General features: G+C 36.7%; 1 protein-coding gene and 1 long non-coding RNA gene across 2 annotated transcripts; one reads left to right on the forward strand and one right to left on the reverse strand.

Annotated features, from left to right (window-relative positions):
* The first annotated feature begins 397 nt into the window (after positions 1-397).
* Positions 398-6,555, forward strand: LOC144664597 (uncharacterized). The gene is made up of 3 exons (XR_013572834.1): positions 398-520; positions 3,860-3,936; positions 6,423-6,555. It is a non-coding gene; the product is annotated as an uncharacterized LOC144664597 (long non-coding RNA).
* LOC144664596 (anosmin-1-like) lies at positions 1,968-13,259 on the reverse strand. Its single transcript, XM_078525716.1, has 12 exons — positions 13,061-13,259; positions 12,819-12,839; positions 10,659-10,706; positions 10,051-10,107; positions 9,343-9,418; positions 8,694-8,738; positions 8,284-8,471; positions 6,430-6,658; positions 5,867-6,109; positions 5,265-5,360; positions 4,721-4,762; positions 1,968-3,903 (listed from the first exon to the last, which is right to left on the reverse strand). The coding sequence occupies exons 1-12, from the start codon at positions 13,169-13,171 to the stop codon at positions 3,755-3,757; spliced, it is 1,305 nt and encodes a 434-aa protein (XP_078381842.1). The 5' UTR covers positions 13,172-13,259; the 3' UTR covers positions 1,968-3,754.
* Positions 13,260-20,435: the final 7,176 nt, after the last annotated feature.

Below are 20,435 nucleotides of genomic sequence, written 5' to 3' on the forward strand. Positions count from 1 at the left end.
AACTGTCTTTCGAGTGGTTTTGTGCAATCAGGGTTGTGTTGTCAGTAAATTTTGGCCGACATTTTTCACCCACCCCACCTAGATTTTCTGGATCCGTCCCTGCAGTAAACATTTCAAGCTAAGCCCCATTTACGGGTCTTACAGGGGCTAAAAAATTAACCTGAGTATCAGGCGGCACCGCGCGTCAAAGTTTTGGGTCTGTTTGTTTAGGTCGGTTGGTCTGTTCGAAATAAATATATTTCGAAAGGTCCTTTTACATGGACTGTAGAGTGGCAAAGGAACGTGAATGAAGATTCTGCTGGCATCAACCAAAAAAGGTCATCCCTGTGTCGTTCTGGGCTATAGCGAACGACATATAAAATGAAGGCCTGCGTAGAGCCTGGAAGCGAACGGGTTAGCGCGAGTGTTCAAATCTCCGGTTGCGGCCATGTTTGTCGTAAGATTTGATAAGATTAAGATTCACGGATTTCATACACCGTGAGATGAATTCAGCGTGCGACGATGTGAACGAACATACACGGTAAGCTGACGACACGAACAACATTAGCTATACTTTATACAGTTTATAGGATCACAACCAAAATTAGCCTGTTTCAGGCTCTCGGTAATTGGGGGAGAGCGAAAAAACGCCGGGCGAGCGAGGAAAAAACGAGGGCTCGACGAAGGCGTTTTTTCCTCGCTCACCCGCGTTTTTCGCTTTTTCCTTCAACTACCGAGAGCCTGGAACAGGCTTAACCAAAATATAAAGCTTACACATAAGCTTATCTCTCCGCTCTATAAAAGTAGACATCCTTTAATAGCAAACGAGAAGTGGAACTCGAACACGGATATTTTCAAGGTTTTGTTGGTTTAGTGGGAGATATAGAGGTGTTCTATTTAACCGCTAGCGCTGCATGTATGCGCGTGATTGAAACTATTTGACAGTGTTTCTTCCAAGGGGGCGGGGGGGGACTCCCACATGAAAGGGGCGGGGGAAGCTCGTCGAAAATTTATAAAGAGACCAATCTGGGCATTGCTCAAGTTTTTCGGACCCCTAAAAAATAGCAAAATATTAAAAATAGAAGTTATATTTGAATGTAGTCTGAAATTTCAGACTACAGAGGTGGGCGAGAGGACGGCTGACATTTCAGACTATTTTTGTGTGTTTTTGTTTGTGTGCAACCCTAACCGAGACCTTAACAGTTAACAATATTGGCATTTTGCCTGGAACACCCCTCACCAAAAATCCAAACTTTACACCCCTAAGCATGATGATGAGCATCCCTGACCCTTGGGAGTCCCCCCCCCCCTGCATTGTTGCTGTCAAGGAACTCTGGGATGATAGTTACCCTGCAACATTTGAAGTTCTTGGAACAAGTATTGCTAATATCCTAGTTTTAAGAACATCAAATTTGCAAGAGGAAACCATCAGACTGATGGTTCAGAGACAATAACACTTAATAATCTTTGTTTCTCATTTAATTTTCTTTCCTGACCCTATTCAAAAACAGCATCATGAAATATTTTTCACCATCATGTCACATATCAGTTTTCACGTGATCAATTTAATAAAATTCAAATAGAATGCTTTGCAGGTTTACTGCCCCAACCCCATCAATACCCTGGGTACCAGAGGATTTTTCTTGCACGTGGTGGGTTACTCTTCGGCGGCTAAAGGCCATTGCCACGCGGAACTGCACAAGAAAAACCTCTGGCACCCAGGGTACCCCCCAAATAAAAAAGTGAAATTGTCAATATCTTTTTTGATGAGACATTGTCTTTGACATAAGGTACTTTGGTGGTGTCAAGACTGTTTTATATTTTTTAATTCTATTTTGATATGTGACAATACAAAACTGAATTGAAGAACCATTGCCAGAGGGTGTGACGACTCTACAAAAAAACATACAAGTATTACTAAATGTCAGGACTTACAAACAAATCAATCCCACAATCACAACTATGAAATAAAAGAAGTATTACCTGTATACTGAAAATATATTTTATTTCAGAAAATTGTTTTTCTACTATGTTGTAACAAAATATATCCATTGCTTAATTTTCTTTAACACAAATTTTGAGAAAGGGAAATTGGACCAGCAATGTCATTATGCAAATAAAACAATAATATAAGAGTCCTTAAAACACAACATAATAATAATAATTATAATAAAACCATTGATTTTAAGTGATCTGCAAACTCAGAAGTTTAGAAGCTAACAGAGGATTGTATTTTGCAATGTTGTCAATCATTTTAAAAACTACAACACTAACAGAACCTAATTATTCCAAATAGAATTCATGCACCCATGCTCAGCGATAACTGCTTAGATAATTTTCAATGCTTTGTCATCAAAACAAAACAGCCACATGCTAATAAATTACAACACATGCTATTGTCTCATTGATTGGCTGCGAGTAAGACAAACCAATTTAAAGATGTCAGAAGGCCATTAACTTGCATATTACCATAAATTTATATTTTCCTTTTAAATCACAGATTTGCCTCAGCCAAGACTTTTAACCAAGAGGCACAAAATTAGCAATACAAATTACCAAATAAAAGCAGCAGTTTTATTTGAACTGCATGAGGTGCATAAACGGCTCAGTGAAGTAAAATAATCAGAATAATAGGCTGCACACTAAGTTAATTGCCTGTTGGACAAGTACAGGTGAACTCTGAGCTTTTGAATCTGCAGGACAAGCTCACAATTCTATTTTCTTTACACAATTATATTCAGGTAAAATAATAATTAAAACAAATCACCACAACATGCAAATGGAGTGCTGGCCACCATTTTAGTCATTATTTAATCATGCTGTTCTTCATAATTTTTTTTATGTAACTCAACAAATATATTTCTGATAACATCAATTGCTATTACTTCTTTTTTGTCAAAATTACAAAATCTCCCACCCACAAAGGAAATACTGTCTCATCATCCAATGTATGCACATTCTCAGACAGACAGACTTTTTTAAAAAGACCATATTATGGCAATAAGTACTTGGAGAATTATTAGTTTATATCATGCACTTGGCACTGAAAAGGTTTACAAAACAAACATCCTGGTTAGTTTTGCTTAAAGCATGTTTAAGAGCAATTAAATAACATCATGAGATAAAGTCAGACTAAAGACATTGCTCTAAAGTACTTAATTCCCATTTTAAATAAAGATAAATTTTGGTACTCTCTGTCTCAAAACTTGAAATGAAATACAACTGTAGCAACATTTCTGAAACAAACATTAAAATATCCTGACTGGCTCATAAATATAAAAATAAATTGAAACTTTGTTTCTAAAAATATATAAACTATTATAATAGCAATATTTACATGGTCTGCATCCAGTCAGTCCATACTTATTGTCAGTATTCAAGAATTCCCTCTTCCCTATTTTAAATATCTCCTTCTCTTACCCTTTTTGTCACAAACCTCAAATTAAACACATAATATTTAATTAGATAGATGGAATGTTGGTACTCAAGTGGAGATCATGCTTATGACACGAGTATGTAGTTCAATAACAAAATCACCATAATTTTTTTCAGCTAGTGTAAAGGATGCACCAATCAATTTGCAATTGCTAAAAGGGTCTGGATTTTGCTGTTTCTCAAGATCTTGTTTATTCCATCATCAGAAGATATTAGCTTTCAATGTGTTTCTTGAGGAGGAGACAGAGGGAGGGGGGGGGGAGGGGGGAGAGTTGCCTGCAGGCTGATATTGAAATTTCATATTGATTGGTGTGTAACCTATCCCAATTTAAGGTATACTTTAAAGGTACACATGACAAATTATTGTGACTACTAAAGCTATTAATATATCTATCTGTAACCCTGATACATTATTTAAACCAGCGACACTTTTTTGTGCTTCTAGATTGGAGGACTCTTTAGCTCTGCCATCACTTTGAGGTGTTGTGGCTGAAGAGAAAATGACAGTATTTATAATTAAAGGTGAGATTTTAAATTAACTTTCCTCTATTAAGCTGCTCTCTATGACTTAAAATAATTAATAAGCCCTCCTTCCCTATTATTGCCCTCATCTTCGCCCTGCTGACTGACTTGACTTATTCCTTTAGGCTCCTCGTGGAGCAAAGGGCATCAACAATGTTTTGCCACCTTCACCCTGACTATAATGCAACAAATGCTGGCTCACAACAATTTTTGAACAAAAAATTAGAACTTACATGCATTTTTCAATTTTACACCTTATTGGTCAAAATAATGTGACCATAGATTTTACAGATTATGCTTTGGTTGAGCTACTCTTAGTTCAGATATAAGTTGTTATTTATTCAACAAATTCATAAAATGCCATATATGTTCATGATCAGAATGTCAGTGTTATCCATCATGGCCAAGGACTGCTTTTTTCTTTAAATTTTTAGGACATCAGTTTCCCTGTAAATACACATTAGGCTTCCTTTGCACAGTCAATTAATTGATACTAGGTCAAGTTTTGATGGAGTACTGGTCGAGTATTAATGAAACAAATATCGGCAGAGTATTAACATGGTATGAGTGAAGAGTCGGTGTAATGCTAATGATATCGTCTTATGGATACTGGAAATGATTAAGTTTGTAGGAACAGTAGAGTGCTTTGGGCGACTACGTTTTCAAGATAAATATATTTTTAAGAACTCAAAAATTAATTGTATGTCCGTGTTTAAAAAATTCTAAATAAATTTGATCAAGATCACTATTTAACAAGTTCAAAGTTAGTAGAGTTAGTACAAACCTTGTGATGGATGAGTTGAAACAATGCTTATTGAATTATGACCTGATGATAAAACAATTTTAAACATGTTCAAAATTGAGTTATTGCAGTCAAACCTGTATTTTGTTTTTCCAGAAAATATCCATATCCCCCACAGGTGTTTTTTTTTTTTCTGTTTAGACCCCCAACTCCAACCCCTTTAGAAATTGCAGTTAAGCTTCAGTCTTCTTCTCTCAAAAAATGGCTTTTGAGACCCACCCTGTTGAAGACGGTCTTGAAATTTCTGATGACCTTCTATGCAGTGTGACGTGTATAGCATGTGCAACAAAATCACTGAAATTGAGTTGCTAAACTGACAATTAAATGTAGATGAATTAAGCCAAGCATTGAATATTTGGATTAAGCCTAAGAAGGCTGAGAGGTTTTGAAGTTTAAACTATCAATTTAAGTGGAGTAACAAAATTCTCTTATGATTCACTGTTGGAAGGAACAGTAAGTTTTGATAATAAACATTTAGAACTTAACTGTTGTGGTATATTAACTGAATGGTCAAGCAAACGCTTACCTTGCATTGTTGGTTTGGAGACCACAGACTTAGCTTTTGAATTCTTCTTTGAACTTGTAATTGAATTTTTTGTCATTATTTTTTTCTTGATATTGTCTAAAGAAAGGAAAAGTAGCAGGAAAAATAACTAACATAGTGGAGAAAACAACAACAATGATTTTATTATTATTATTATTATTATTATTATTATTATTATTATTATTATTATTATTATCATCATCATCATTATGATTATTATTATTATTATTATAATTTATTACCGGTATTATTATTATTATAATAATTATCAGACCATTTTTAAATGAAGAAAAATGGAAAAGCCATGGGTTATACTAGAACTCTGATTTTTTGAACCTCCTTATAGTTTGAACCAAAAGTCGTTTCCCCAGGATTTGCTTCATTCAGTTGAACACTATAATTTTACCCCAATGCCCTGACCTCTGCCCAATTTTTGTTTTCCTGTGGGATACAAGAAGTCACGTTTCATTGTTTTAAAAACAATTTTTTTCTTATTCATCTGTGGGACAGCTGGCTTGAGGGCCTATTAATTCCCTCCACGGATCCAGGTAGATCATTTAAAGTAACTGTTTGACCCTCAGTACCTTCTGTTAAAGCTGGCGTCCGAATTGTTAATGTGACACGTTTGCTTCTGAGCCTCTTTTCATGCCCGAGTATAATTGCTTGAAGTTCAAGCTTATAGGTTTTGTTAGGCTGAAGCTTTGTGATTGTGTACCGGTGGATGTTGCCTTTGATGCGCTTGTCAATCACTTGGAAAGATTCAAATTGGTCCAAAGTGATGTCAGGTCTCATGCTCCATGACAACTTGTATCTATGGATGAGCAGACCTGTCAAGCAAATAAACAGATTGATTGAGTCATTATCAACAAACAGTATCTGGAGTCCTGAACAATATTCTAACCATTTTCCAATACAACCACCACCACTCCTAATGATATACAGTAAGAAACTTCTGATTTTTGTGCATCATTCACAAAACAGTACATGTACTCAATCACCTCAAATAAACCTCTGAAACGACAAAATAAAAAAACAACAAAATATTAAATAAAAAGGCTGATGTAAAGCCATGTCATAGTCATACACTCAGGTACATGCATTTCGTGCCCAGAATGGAAAGATAATTGTTTCTATTTGCAGGTCTTACCAGCAATATTATCAGGCTTCTTCCATGATACATCCACCTCAGCAAACCCCTTGACTGTTTGTATGGACAGCACATGGAATTCGCGCGGTGGACCAAGCCGTCTAAGGTTGGCATACTCCACTTTACTTGGTAGACTAAACAAGCTTGTGGCATATTGGTTCACTGCCAATACTTTGAACTGATACCATAGCAGTGGCTGTACATCCACTTTAACAGACTGTGAGGTGGTCTATATACACATAACCAATAAATCCAATATAAGAAGAATTATTAAATTATTATGATAAAGGTAAATGTTAAGCTTGGTACAAAAAATGTAATATAACAATAAAAGAGGCACATTTGGTCAAAGACAAGCAAGTTTCTAAAACAAGAGTCAAATCCATTACTGTCTGCTAAGACAATACGTCATAAAAAAACAAATTTGTTAAAAAACAGATATGTTGAGAGCCGTGCAAAAGAGAATGTAAATAATAGAGAATAGAATAGAATAAAGTCATAGACTACATGCAACCCACGTTAAGATTATGTTGTTTTGACAGAGTGTTCAGCACATCCATGTCCAATACATGTACACCCAAACTGAGTCGATTTGTCTAGGGTAATATTAAGGTGGCCAGCTACAGGTTCCAGCACTTTCCACCACTTGGGTAAGCCTCATCACAATTAATCAGTTGATACAGCTATAAAAATGGGTGTAGACAAAACGTGGATCCCCCTTTCTGGGCCCCCCTTCTGGACCCCTTGAATTTTTGGTAAAAAATTAATAATTACAAAAAAATTAATATAAATATTAAACAGGGCACGTGACTCATCTGTTCTTCAACCGGCAAGTTCAATTTCCTGGCTAAATTCCACAGCTTATTCCCGGTTGAAGTAATATCTCCTTTTTGCAATCAACTACTTCGTCTAATTCCGTAATGTATTTGTGCGAAAACTTCCCAAAACGTCCAGATGTCAAGCGTACAAGTTCATCGATCGTATCCGCTATTTTGTTTCGAGCCGCCATATTAATGGATTTGCCGCTGACCAATATACCCACTCTTCGACAGCTCGCGTCCTCCTCGTGCGCAACCACAGGCAGACAATCCTCTCGCCAATATCAAATTCAAATTAATTTATTCAGAAGTTAAATTACGCGAAAACAACTAGAAATGCACTATCTGAAGTAAATCAAACTCGCCGGTCGAAGAACTGGTGAGTTGTGTGCCCTGTTTAATATTAATATTTTTTTTTTTTACCCAAAATTCAAGGGGTCCAGAAGGCGATCCAGAAAGGGGTCCAGAAGGGAGTCCAGAAAGGGGGTCCACGTTTTGTCTACACCCTATAAAAATAGTATCAAACAAATGCCCAATCATTAATTGGTACACAAGTTGTGGTGACCCCCACTTTTTATTATCCAAATTGTGATAAGCATTGTTACATATCCAAACCCTCCCTCCACCGGGAGGATATGGATGTTTTCTGGAGGCCAATAATAAAAATAGGGGGCACTGAGTTCATTTTTGAGTCATTAGCCTTTAAAGATAAATTAAGGCTTTTTTGGACAGGTTATACTGTTGCTATGGCAACAAATTATGTCAAGAAAATAAACACAATTTATTCAACGATGATCGGGCATTCATTTGGTACAATTTTTGTATTATCAAGTGAAAAAGAATGCCAACAGTGACCCATCAAAATATTAGACCTGGAAAAAGCTGGAAACTATTGTCAGCCACCTCAAATGCATAAAGTGAAATGTAGTTTGCGCTAAAGGCAAGGAGAGGAATGACATTTCAGGCTACAATCATGCCTTCCACACACATATTACACTACACATATATAATAGGACTTAAGATGTGTAGTTTGTACCTGTTTTATTTCTTCCCAACTCTGCTGTGAGGAATCTAAGAACATTATTCCCTTTTTATGCCACCTTGACATCAAAACAAAGATCGTATTTAAAGGCCACGACCCATTCCAGCTTATTGTAAATTTCCCAGACTCTTTGTTTGTTACAGGGGCAGACACTTGAACATTCTCAGGTCTCATAAGCACACCTAGTTGTACAAAATAATACAGTAATTAAATAAAATAGTTATTGGATACAGTGCAGTAATTGTACAGACACAACTGAATATAGTTACTGTAATAATTGGCAAAACTGAAGCATCAGTAAAGTTGTAAGTTAGTCATCGTTTGATATTTAACTGTTCATCAAGATTGGATAATGCTTTATGCATGCACATTGCCTATTTATACAAATTTAGAAGAAAACCTACATTCACTTTCTTCTGCTCCAGTTGGGCAAGAGGAATTGCTGTGACCTATATATTATTTTTTAAAAGAAAATGGTTTTCAATAATGCATCACAGAATACAAAGGGATGAAATAAATGGTATGATGAAGAGGAGTTGTTCTAAGATTATTCTACTTGAAAAAAAATTAAATTAAATAATTGAGGTACATCCCTGCTTAGATGTGATCAAAAGTTTCTTTTTCTTTAAATTTCAGACCTTATGATCAGAATTGTTATTTAAATCAATCCAAGGTGAAGAATGAATTGTACTCTCTACTTGTTATACATGACTAAGACACGAGAAGGCACTCAACTGAAATCAGCAGGGTGCAAACAAATTGAATTTTCCAGGTTGCACCTTCAGGCAGGCTGTAGCCAGGATGTACTAGCCTGAAATTCATTTTTACTACCCCCAAAAAAATTCTCAAAAGCACAATGCTAATGATGCTTCACTAGCCTGTCGGGCAAGTGAGAGATTAAGTCCACTAGCCCCAGGCTTTTAAACACTAACTTTTTTGCATGCTGATCAACCAGACTGTGTTTGGTAAAATAGATATAATTAAATACCTCACTTTGTGTAAAAAAATTAGTTTCTACAATCATGGGTGTAATTATTATGAGTCTGAGCTTACCTTCAAAATGCAAATGTTTTATAAATCTGCACGACTCTTTGCAAACATTTTTTCTTTTTGCATGCACAAATGACCCCTGAAAAGATACAGAAACACCACTAAGTCCTTCACTCTAAAAAAATTAAAAATAATTCAAGATGCTTGTTTTTAAACGGGTGCATGAAAGACAATTCAGTGGTGAACAAAACAGTTGCAGTATCGTTCTCTCAGAACTATCTGTCAGATAGTTGGGACCCTGTGAAAATTTGAAGTTCTTAAAACTAGCATATTAGCATTCAAAGAGGGGGACATGGGGGTTCGTGATGTTGCCCATTTTTTATGCAGTGTTGCGGTGAAAAACATCCCACCTTGTGGTGATCTCGAAACCTATGGTGTGCTATGTTTGGGTTGTCAAATTTTCTTGTGGTGATTGTGTATCGTTTTTGCAGTGTTGTGGTGTTCAGGGTCCCTCCCCCATGTCCCCTTCTTCAAAGCTATGCTTCTCTGGCTAATATTTCAAGGGGCATGCATACAACTATCAGTCGATAGGTTCTCAACAGAAACACTCTGTTTAAATTTGCTCTCAGTATTTATCAAGTGAACTTTGATAGTTGACTTGGGGTTTCACCCCTCATCGTCAGCCAATAAAAGCCATTGCTTACAGACAGTCTAATACTGTTATATAGAATTATAATCATTGTGACAAGCCTATCAGAATAGTTTACTTACACATAAAAGTGTACATGACAGCAATCCCTTTTTCTCTTGTCGACATGGTTTCATACACTGAGGAAAAAATAATTTATTAATGCTTTATAGTTACCCACAGCTTTAATGTTGTCCACTTGACATGTATCATCACTTCATTTGATGGGTGTTTACAGGGTTAATACTTGAATTCGAGAAAATAAATCTTTGTATGCTGAATGACACTTGTTAACAGGGTTAAGCCCTGCATCAAATCCACTGGTACCCATTTATATGCAAGGGGCCAGTTGTTCAAAAATTAAGGGTGGATAACGCTAAAATTCACTCTTTGGACACCTGGGACCTGGGTGGAGAGAGGCACTATGAGAGAAAGTGCCATCTTGCTCAATGACTCAATGCAGTAACCCCAGGCTCTAGATTCAAACTTAAACCACTTGATCTCCCATCTGTAGTCCAGCTCGATCATTAAACATGCAGTAAGCCACCATGCCTTCTAAAGGGTTGGTCAAATTTTTCTAAACAAGAAGCTGTGGTTTTACCTTGCTCAAGGAGAGAATGACTGAAGGCAGTTTCCTTTATTTACAGCACAATTTTGCATGAATTCAGAACAATGAAAACATTTAACTTACTGCTGAACAGTCTTGTGTGATACAATCATCATCAGGGATTGCAGTTATCTAAATAGAAACAAGAGTATTGTACTGAGTGGAGTTGAATAACAAAATCAGACAACTGAGTAGCAGGAGAATGATTTAATCATGAGTATGACTACAGACAGAATTGGATGACATGAAGTCCCATTACCAGTTAATCATAAGTATAACAAAATTTGAGGAAAAAAAATAGACAAAGTGAGGCATGTTGGTGGTTTATCATCACTGTAACAAAAAAAGCCTTCTTTGAAAACTGGAAGTTTTTTATCAAGGAGTATTAAGTCACAATAAGATATCAAATAAAGAGCAGTGCATTAACCTTGTCATAATGGACATCTTGTTACTGGACTCTAGGGCTCCAAAAAGAAAAAATAATTCCAGTTTGCCCTTTGAGCCAGCAGATCTCAAATGTCTTGCCTTATTAAGGTGCATTTACACCACAGAGAAAATTAGGTATGGACCAGACAAAAAAATAGTCACGACTGCCAATTGTGTAAAGAAACAGTCAAATCAAAAGGGGCCATAAGGCGTGTTTATATAACAGAGAAAATTGAGTATGGACCTGTCAAAAAATTGGCCCTATTTTGATTTGACTGTTTCTCTACAAAAGTGGTCAGGTTCTGACCAATTTTTTGACAGTTCTGTACCCAATTTTCTCTGTTGTGTAAACACGCCTTAGTTATATTTTTTATGATTCAGTGGCCAGACAACTTGCCTGTGCTCTTGCCCAACCAACCAGGCTATAATCTTAAGGAAAAGGTTTTCAAGAAATTTTAGGGAGCAGTACACCATCATTTTCACCTGAAATCAAGAACCTGTCTTGCAGTGTATCTGCCATAATAGGCACATACATGAGATCTTGATGTGGAAATGCGTGCTAACAACATTGGGGGTACTTTAACAGCGTAAACCACACAAATTAACAGCGGGATACTTGCATGATATGAAGCAACAGGAAATAAAACTCCACATCTCTCAGCAGGCAGTTAAATTACAAAATAGTACGACCGCACTCGAACTACCAATAGCAGTACAGTATAGAATGTATTGTGCAATAATGACCCAGAAAAAGTTTAAATATAGGCGAGATATTACAATGAAGATTTTTATGTCTAGTGATGTAGATTTTGCGGTGTTGAATTATGTTGTTTTCAGTTGCTTATAATATCTCGCCTTGCGGTGAATTTGATGTTGAAGGATAAAACGAATAAAATGTATAAATCGTGACTAAGTTTACCTTTAAATGCAAAACCCATTTTTCTACACTTTTCCCAAAAATTGGCGATCGATTTGCAGCAAATATCAAATCAAATAGCGGTGAAGCGTCGAGGATTATCCTTTTTGCAAATTATCTTGAAAACTATTCGATTTGTCTGTTCATGAACCAATATAGCGCATTACAGCATCACGCTGCAGTCTTGTCACTTCTTATCGAAACTTTTTATCGCACATTTTTTAGTTTTAGGATCGAACCGAAAGCAACGAAATGAAACTTTGGTAATAAATCTTTAAACTGAAAAAAGCAAAAAAACAAAGCATCCATAAGGTAATCAAAGAATATATCTGCATGACAAAGCCGTGCCGCTTGGTTCCGCGATCGATCGAGTGCCATGAAAAAAGACAAAAATTAAATTCTTCACAGCCCCATTTAATTAAAAGGTGCGATGCTAAAATAGAACTTATATATAGGTGAGAATAGGAAAGGCGTAAAAAGCTATTTTCTTTTACTGCGTTGAGTTGGAATGCAAAGGCTTAACTTTGTATGCAAAACTGAGCTCGTTGACAAACAAACACTGCTTTAAAGTCATATATGGTACTCCAAGTATGCTGACCAAACTGAAACTTTTCACGTTGCTTTTATTGATTCTTTCTTATCATTACGTTGCGTTTTCTTTTCTAAGTTATTCCTTGTTAAAAACTTGATACAACGGTGTGAATTTATGCGGTTGTTGAAAGTCATTTGCTGCATTGATCTTCAACAAATCTGCATACGTACCCAAATTTGCCAACGGCTGTTATTTTAGAAATTTTCTAAACAGAGCTCAAAAGAACGGAGATTTGCCAGCCTATTACATTCTACGTCGAGGCTAGTTACTCACTGAAGTATTTGAATAAACTATTGCAAATCTAACTTACATTTCTGTTTCTTTGGATCTCCTGCCGTGTGATTTCCAAAGTACGTGATGACGCGCGAAAGCGGGCCATGCAAAAACAGAAAAATAAGAAACAAGAAATTGTTTAGCGAGATTTTATAAAGTTTTAACAATGACAGATCACCTGCAAAATTAGTAACCTAAGTACAATTGGTGCTACATTACAACCTGTCAAAGTATTCAGCGACAGGTTCAAATCTTTCAATCGATAATTCGATTACTCACCTTCGCCACACACCGACTCTTGCATCGCGACGAAAGCACGGTTGCCGAATTCTCGTTAAAAGTGCAAATATGAATTAAGATAGAAAGAAATAACCTTAAGCAAAGTTTCATGATTTTAAAAGATAAAAACTTAGTAAAAGAAAATGGGAGCTGTCAGCTTGAGTAAGAAAGATTAGCAACAAGCAAATTAGCATAACAAGCCCGGATTGCTACAAGCCGAACACGTGCTGCTCGGGCCTGAGACAGAACGTGTAACTGTATGATTGACACAAAGGAGAATTACCAAGCCGATCACGCTAGCAATTCATGGTTTGCAACGCTGTTTTACATACTTTAACGGCTCTTTAGACAGTTGAAATTTGTAATAGAAGTTTATTCAGCGTTTTATTTACCTTCAAACTAAAAAGGTGAAATAACTATGCAGCTATGAATTTTTGAAAAATAAAGCAACCCATGAATGAAAAAAGTTGCTGAACCGTGATATTGCTATTTTTTGTCGACCAAAGCGCTGTTTCAACCCTAGTTTACACCAATATATGTAATGGACTTTTTTGAGTGAGAAAATATGCCAAGTGTTATAGTTTTTTGCTAGTTCAAGAAGTTAACTCTGTAAAGCGTTGAAAGAAAAACTATCCGCGATCCTAATTAAAATCTCATTACTTACTCTCCTTGATGAAAAAGACTGTGTCAAACAAAGAATGCATTGTATTATTTTATAGCAGTTCATAATATGCAAAGAAATGCTAATTTTTGAGAAAAAATAATTATTGTCAGTCTTGAGTTTATTGTTCCGCAAACAATGCCATACGGACGTGTTTAGGCGAAAACAGTGAGCACAGCCTGAACTTTGATCATCGATGATGAATTGTTACTGGTGAAAGTGTTTCGAATTTTTTATCTACAAAAAGCTGTTTATAACTGTACGATTGAATTTAAACATACACCACACACACTGAACATACTGTTTCTCGTAGCCTAAGGTTAGGCTCTTGACGGTTTTTTTATTCGTTTGTTAAATTTCTCAAAAGTGAAAATCAGCTAAGCGAAGATGAACTGATTTTATTCGCTTTGGAAGATTTAAGGAATTCTATTTCGTTCGTCTCTGGAAATCAGTTATTTGAGTTAAAAGAGTAATAGACCAAGAGCATATTTCCCTATGAAACAAATAATGCTGTTTTCTACGCAGATCTGTCGCTTTTTTTCAATCAACCAAATCAGAGTTAATTCTGACCGAATCGACGATTTTTTCGACGACAAGGGAAAATTCTAGTGACGGTGTTTCGATAAAAATAAACATGATAAAACATGGTATAACCGTGTTTGGTGCCACAGATCTTATGTGGGCAGCCTATGTGATGTTATGAGGAATACTTATAAATACTACATACTTGTTAATCTATTAAAAGTCCTGACAATATCCCAGACAATGTTCTTGGATATTGTAAGAAACAAAGGAACAGACAAAACAATGTGACAAATGCACCTTCCATCCGAGTAAACACCCACGATAATTTTTGCAAATGCAGTTGAAGGTTTGAAAATGTAAAATTATTTAGGAAGCCAATGTTCGATATACACCATAATAATCAAATATGACCAAAGTTCGATTTTTTGTTGAGTAGGGTGGTCGTTCTGAAAATGAAAATTATCAAGGAAGCCAATGTTCGATTTTTGCCAAAATACACCATAATGATCAAATATGGGCAAATTGTATTATTTTACTGGTCACAACGATTGTCATTTTCTTTTGTTTTCAAACAAGCTTGATTTTCTCGAAATCTAGTTTGACTCTTGGTATTTATTTTTTGATATGTTAAAGTAGATTGACTACCTGTAGACAAAATTTTAGAAAAATCTGTAAGAGCGTTTAAGGTGGCCCGCGGGTATTTATGAGGCTGACAGTTCCCTTTTTAAGCGCGTTTTAAGACGGGAAAACGTGAAGCGATTGCTTAGATTTTTGAGAATCTGAAAGAATAAAGCTTAAATTATATAAAGTGATAAAATTTATGGCGATCAAACGCGATTTGTTTAAGTTATGAGCGATTTTCGGAAACCTTCGTTTTTAATAAAATGCGATTATTTTGAAAATGCCACGGTGAATTTTTTTGTAATTACCCCAAAACGCTGCCAAACAGTCGAAGTTTACTCACAACAACTTAAAGGAAAATCCACTCCGTAGATTTCCTGAGCGAGCGACATCTTTATTTTGCCTTCAAAAACTGTTGTTATGCGTCTGTCTTGACCGTCGCATAAATGTGATACTTATAATAACCCAGTACCAGCCAGTGTTGAGGCAGATGTCACCTTAATATTGTGTGTAAAAGTTAAAAAGATCGTGTATATACATCAAATGTTAGCAGTCAATAAAGATGGATGGTTTTCAGCCGAAGTTTTGAAAATATCAAACAAATGACGTTATTTCAAATTGCGAAAAATTTGTCGATTTTTTTTGCATTTTTTTAAAGCTGCAGCTAGAACAGGATATTGCAAAAGTTTGTGCCGAGTTTCAGCGTATTCCTTTCATACGGTTTGAAGAATTTCGGTCGGAAAGTCAGGTACATCTGCTTTCCAAGTTCTAGTCGCTTTGTAAACCCCGCATTTCGAATGAAATTATACTGTTGTTTTCGAAGAGAGGTGTTACTTTAAAATTCCGCATGATCTTCTGCCACTTGGAAATAATACAGCCTGAAATAGTTACTACTAAAATGACAATTACCGTTCATACACATGTATTCCCTGACGGCAGAAAATCGTGTGGAATTTGGAAGTAACACCTCTCTTCGAACAACAACAGAATAATTTCATTCGAAATGCGAGGTTTACAAAGCGATTAGAACTTGGAAAGCAAATGTACCTGACTTTCCGACCAAATTCTCCAAACCGTATGAAAGGAATACGCTAAAACTCGGCACAAACTTTTGCAATATCCTGTTCTAGCTGCAGCTTTAAAAAAATGCAAAACAAATCGACAAATTTTTCGCAATTTGAAATAACGTCATTTGTTTGATATTTTCAAAACTTCGGCTGAAAACCATCCATCTTTATTGACTGCTAACATTTGATGTATATACACGATCTTTTTAACTTTTACACACAATATTAAGGTGACATTTGCCTCAACACTGGCTGGTACTGGGTTATTATAAGTATCACATTTATGCGACGGTCAAGACAGACGCATAACACAACAGTTTTTGAAGGCAAAATAAAGATGTCGCTCGTTCAGGAAATCTACGGAGTGGATTTTCCTGTAAGTTGTTGTGAGTAAACTTCGATTGTTTGGCAGCGTTTTGGGGTAATTACAAAAAAATTCACCGTGGCATTTTAAAAATAATCGCATTTTATTAAAAACGAAGGTTTCCGAAAATCGCTCATAACTTAAACAAATCGCGTTTGATCGCCATAAATTTTATCACTTTATATAATTTAAGCTTTATGCTTTCAGATTCTCAAAAATCTAAGCAATCGCTTCACGTTTTCCCGTCTTAAAACGCGCTTAAAAAAGGGAACTGTCAGCCTCATAAATACCCGCGGGCCACCTTAAGAGTAAAACAAGAATAAAGTTTTTGTGTAACTTCTTGTAGTTTCCTACAATCGGCAGTCAATATATTTTAACAAATGAAAGCAAAACCTCTCTCGCCTTTAGTTAATGGTCATTGATGGTGTAAGTATATTTATATTTTATTTTAAATAACTGCACTCAAATACTACGAAACAATTTTTTGGCGCCTACCTCACATTAAAACGGGATTTTTCTGAAAAATTCATTTTTGATTTACTTAAAAACGCTTTTACAGATTTTTCTAAAATTTTGTCTACACTTAGTCAATCTACTATACTTTAACATATCAAAAAATGAATACCAAGAGTCAATCTGGATTTCGAGAAAATCAAGCTTTGGAAAACATCGAAGATTGGCTTCCTTGATAATTTTCATTTTCAAAACGACTACCCTTAGGGCTAAAAATACAACATCGAGCCCTCTTAAGTTTTTACTCGCGGGTTTTTACTGTATTACACTTTGCAGACAAAGGAGAAGAATGATTGTGTTCTTTTCTCCTCGTTTTCTTTTTGTCCTGACCTTTTATATATCTACTCCCGAGTTACCCTGGCTAAGCTAACTTTTTTTCAGACAACCGTCTGAACTCGTCTTTCTGGGCGAGACAACTCGGAGAGGCGAGATGTCTCATAACCTCGGTATGCGGGATATAACCCTGGCAAGCAGGACAACATTTTCCCCTATCAACACTGGTTTGTCCATCCGGAACAACTCACGGCGTGTCGAGTGTCACGTAAAATCTAGATTTTAGGTTTCAAAGCACAGATTTAACAAAATGTGAGTCAGCAAAACCCGCAGTCATCGTGCGAGCGAAAGAAACTCAAACGAAGAAAGATAATTAAAGATCTGAATATTTAAAATGGCGTTATATGTAATCACCTAGAGTCAACTCTGTTTTGGTTAGTGAATCTTCGATAACATTTTTTAGGGGAGGGGGTGAGGGGTGGCTCGGGTACCCGATACTAGGTAAATGAGGGGCCTAATTAGTCGGTTTGACGCGGAACACGAACTGTAGCTAACTGTAAAGCCGAGAAACAATTCCTTACCCCTTCCCCGTAACCCCGGGGGGGGGACTCCTATATAAAAGGGACGGGGATGCTCGTCGTCTCGCTTAGGGGTGAAAACTTCGGATTTTGGTCTCGCTTAGGGTGTTCTGGGCAAACTGTCATTATTTTTAGCCGTCAAGGTCTCGTTTAGGGTTGCACGCGAAGAAAAATCCAAAAAGAAAGATCCTAATATTCATTTCAAATATTAGGATCAACATTCTTATATTCATTTCACTATGGAGAGGGAGAGTAACCAGGTTCTTCCTTTTCTTGATGTGCTATTAAACAACAAATCCCCACAATTCCCTGTCACCACCGTATACCGCAAAAAGACCTTCAAGTTTTACACCCCTTTGCTACAAAATGGGGCTGGTTAAAACGCTCATTGACAGGACCTTTAAGATCAACAACACGTGGTTGGGTTTTCACAATGACATTCAGAATTTGTTTAATATTTTGCGTAAGAATCTCTATCCCGAGCGTGTATTAGACATGTTACTCCACCGTTATGTCACGAGAGCAGTAGTAGGGAACGACACACGACCTTCAACAAGATCCCCTACATCAGCATTTTTCGGGTGTTGCACAACAAAGGGTGCGCAAGCTAATCGATCGATTCTGTAAACCCATCGACATCAAATTTGTTTATTCTACTTTTAAAATTAAGAACTTGTTCAACGTGAAAGATCCTCTCCCTGACAGGCTCCGTACGCGCATCGTGTACAAATTTTCTTGTGCAAGCTGTAATGCTTGTTACGTTGGCGAAACAAGCCGACATTTCTCCACGCGCGTACACGAGCACTTGTCATCGGACAGATCTTCTCACGTTTATAAGCATTTGCAGGCTTCAGAGTCATGCCGTACCTCTTGTAACTTAGACTGCTTCAAGATCTTAGACTCTGCACCTACCAAGTACCAAGTTAAGCTTAAGGAGTCTATGTACATCAAGTGGGAAAAGCCGGACCTTAATCAACAGGTCAAACACATCAATTTGACGCTTTCCCAATAACTGCACGCGCGCACGCTTCTTTTTTCGAAATTTATCTAGCGTATTGCTTTCCAACGCAATGTAACGTATGATTTGTAACAGGCACGTCACAAGCTTCGGCCACGCCCAGATTGGTCTCCTTTTGGGGTAAAATTCCAAATTTCCGACGAGCATCCCCGTCCCTTCTATATGGGAGTCTCTCCCCCGGGCCCGTAAATCTCTGACCAGCTCCAACCTGGCTCCAATTGTCTGATGTCCGGTTTATAGAAAGTCGAGGTAACGTGACGCCAGTAATTCTGAGATGATAAAACTGAAAAATGCTCACTCTGCGTCGAGTTACCAATCGTGAACAAAAATGATATTAGAAAACTGGCTCAGTATAGTTTGTTCATTACAATAAATAATTTACTGCTTCTAAAAAGCGATCTGAGATGTTGCAAACTGGAACACGTCGTTGAGGGCTAACAACTAAAATAACAACCATGGTGCAGTCGCCTGATATGCCGTTGAAGCGTACCAGAAAGACAGGATCAGGTAGAAATTAGCCTGCGTGGCCGGCGTTCAAAGGGGAAGGAGAAGGGGAGTTCGAGCGCGAAGCGCGAAGTGCGAGGAGAGAGCGCAGGCTAGGTAGAAATCTTCCAATGTGCAGTGTGGCCAAACGGATGCGGTGCAAACACGGTCAAAACGTTTAGAGTTAAGTTTTTAACCTCTCTCTCTCGACAGCTGAATGCGACATGTAGTTTTACCATTCTTTTTTACGACCAGCCCATTCCAAAGTGCGGCCATGTTTTTGGGCCAAGCAATGCGCCGGCCCAAATTAAGGAGGCTCCAGGTAGTTTTTTTTTAGCCCTATGGTGGACGTTTTGAAAATGAAAATTATCTAGGAAGCCAATGTTCGATTTTTGCCAAAATACACCATAATGATCAAATATGACTAAAGTTGAATTTTTTTACTGGTCACTTAGTCAGAAAGATTACCTTAGCAACGATTGTTGTTTCCTTTTGTTTTCAAACAAGCCTAATTTTCTCGAAATCTAGATTGACTTTTGGTATTCATTTTTTGATATGTTAAAGATTAGTAAATTAACTAACTGTTGACAGAATTTTAGAAAAGTCTGTAAGAGCGTTTTCAAGTAATTTCAAGAATGAAATTTTTAGAAAAATTCCGTTTTAATGTGAAATAGGTGCTTTTAAATTGTTTCGTAGTATTTGAACGCAGTTATTCAAAATGAAATATAAATACTTACACCATCAAAGACCATTAGCTAAAAGCGAGAGAGTTTTTGCTTTAATTTGTTAAAATATATCGACTGCCAATTGTAGGAAACTTCAAGAAGTTACAAAAAACTTCGTTCTTGATTAACTCTCAAACGCTCTTACAGATTTTTCTGAAATTTTGCTCAAAATTCAAAAAATAAATACCAGTTGTCAATCTAGATTTCGAGAAAATCAAGCTCGTTTGAAAACAAAAGAAAACGACAATCGTTGCTATGGTAACCTTTGTGACTAAGTGGCCCGTCAAAAATTCAACTTTGGTCATATTTAAGCATTATGGTGTATTTTGGCAAAAATCGAATATTGGCTTCCTAGATATATATCATTTTCAAAACGACCACCCTAGGGCTAAAAAAACTACATGGAGCCTCCTTAAGGCTATCCCGCATTGGCAACCTTCTTTTTCATTGTCACTGAATAATCAGAAATCAGATTTTATGCACATAGAGGTGATACTTTTCCAAGTTCTTTATTCCAAGCTTAAGTGTTTGGGCTCAACTGAAAAGC

This window comes from Oculina patagonica, chromosome 9 (assembly GCF_052425735.1).
Source record: "Oculina patagonica isolate OP01 chromosome 9, crgOcupat, whole genome shotgun sequence".
In the NCBI taxonomy this organism is placed as follows: Eukaryota; Metazoa; Cnidaria; class Anthozoa; order Scleractinia; family Oculinidae; genus Oculina; species Oculina patagonica.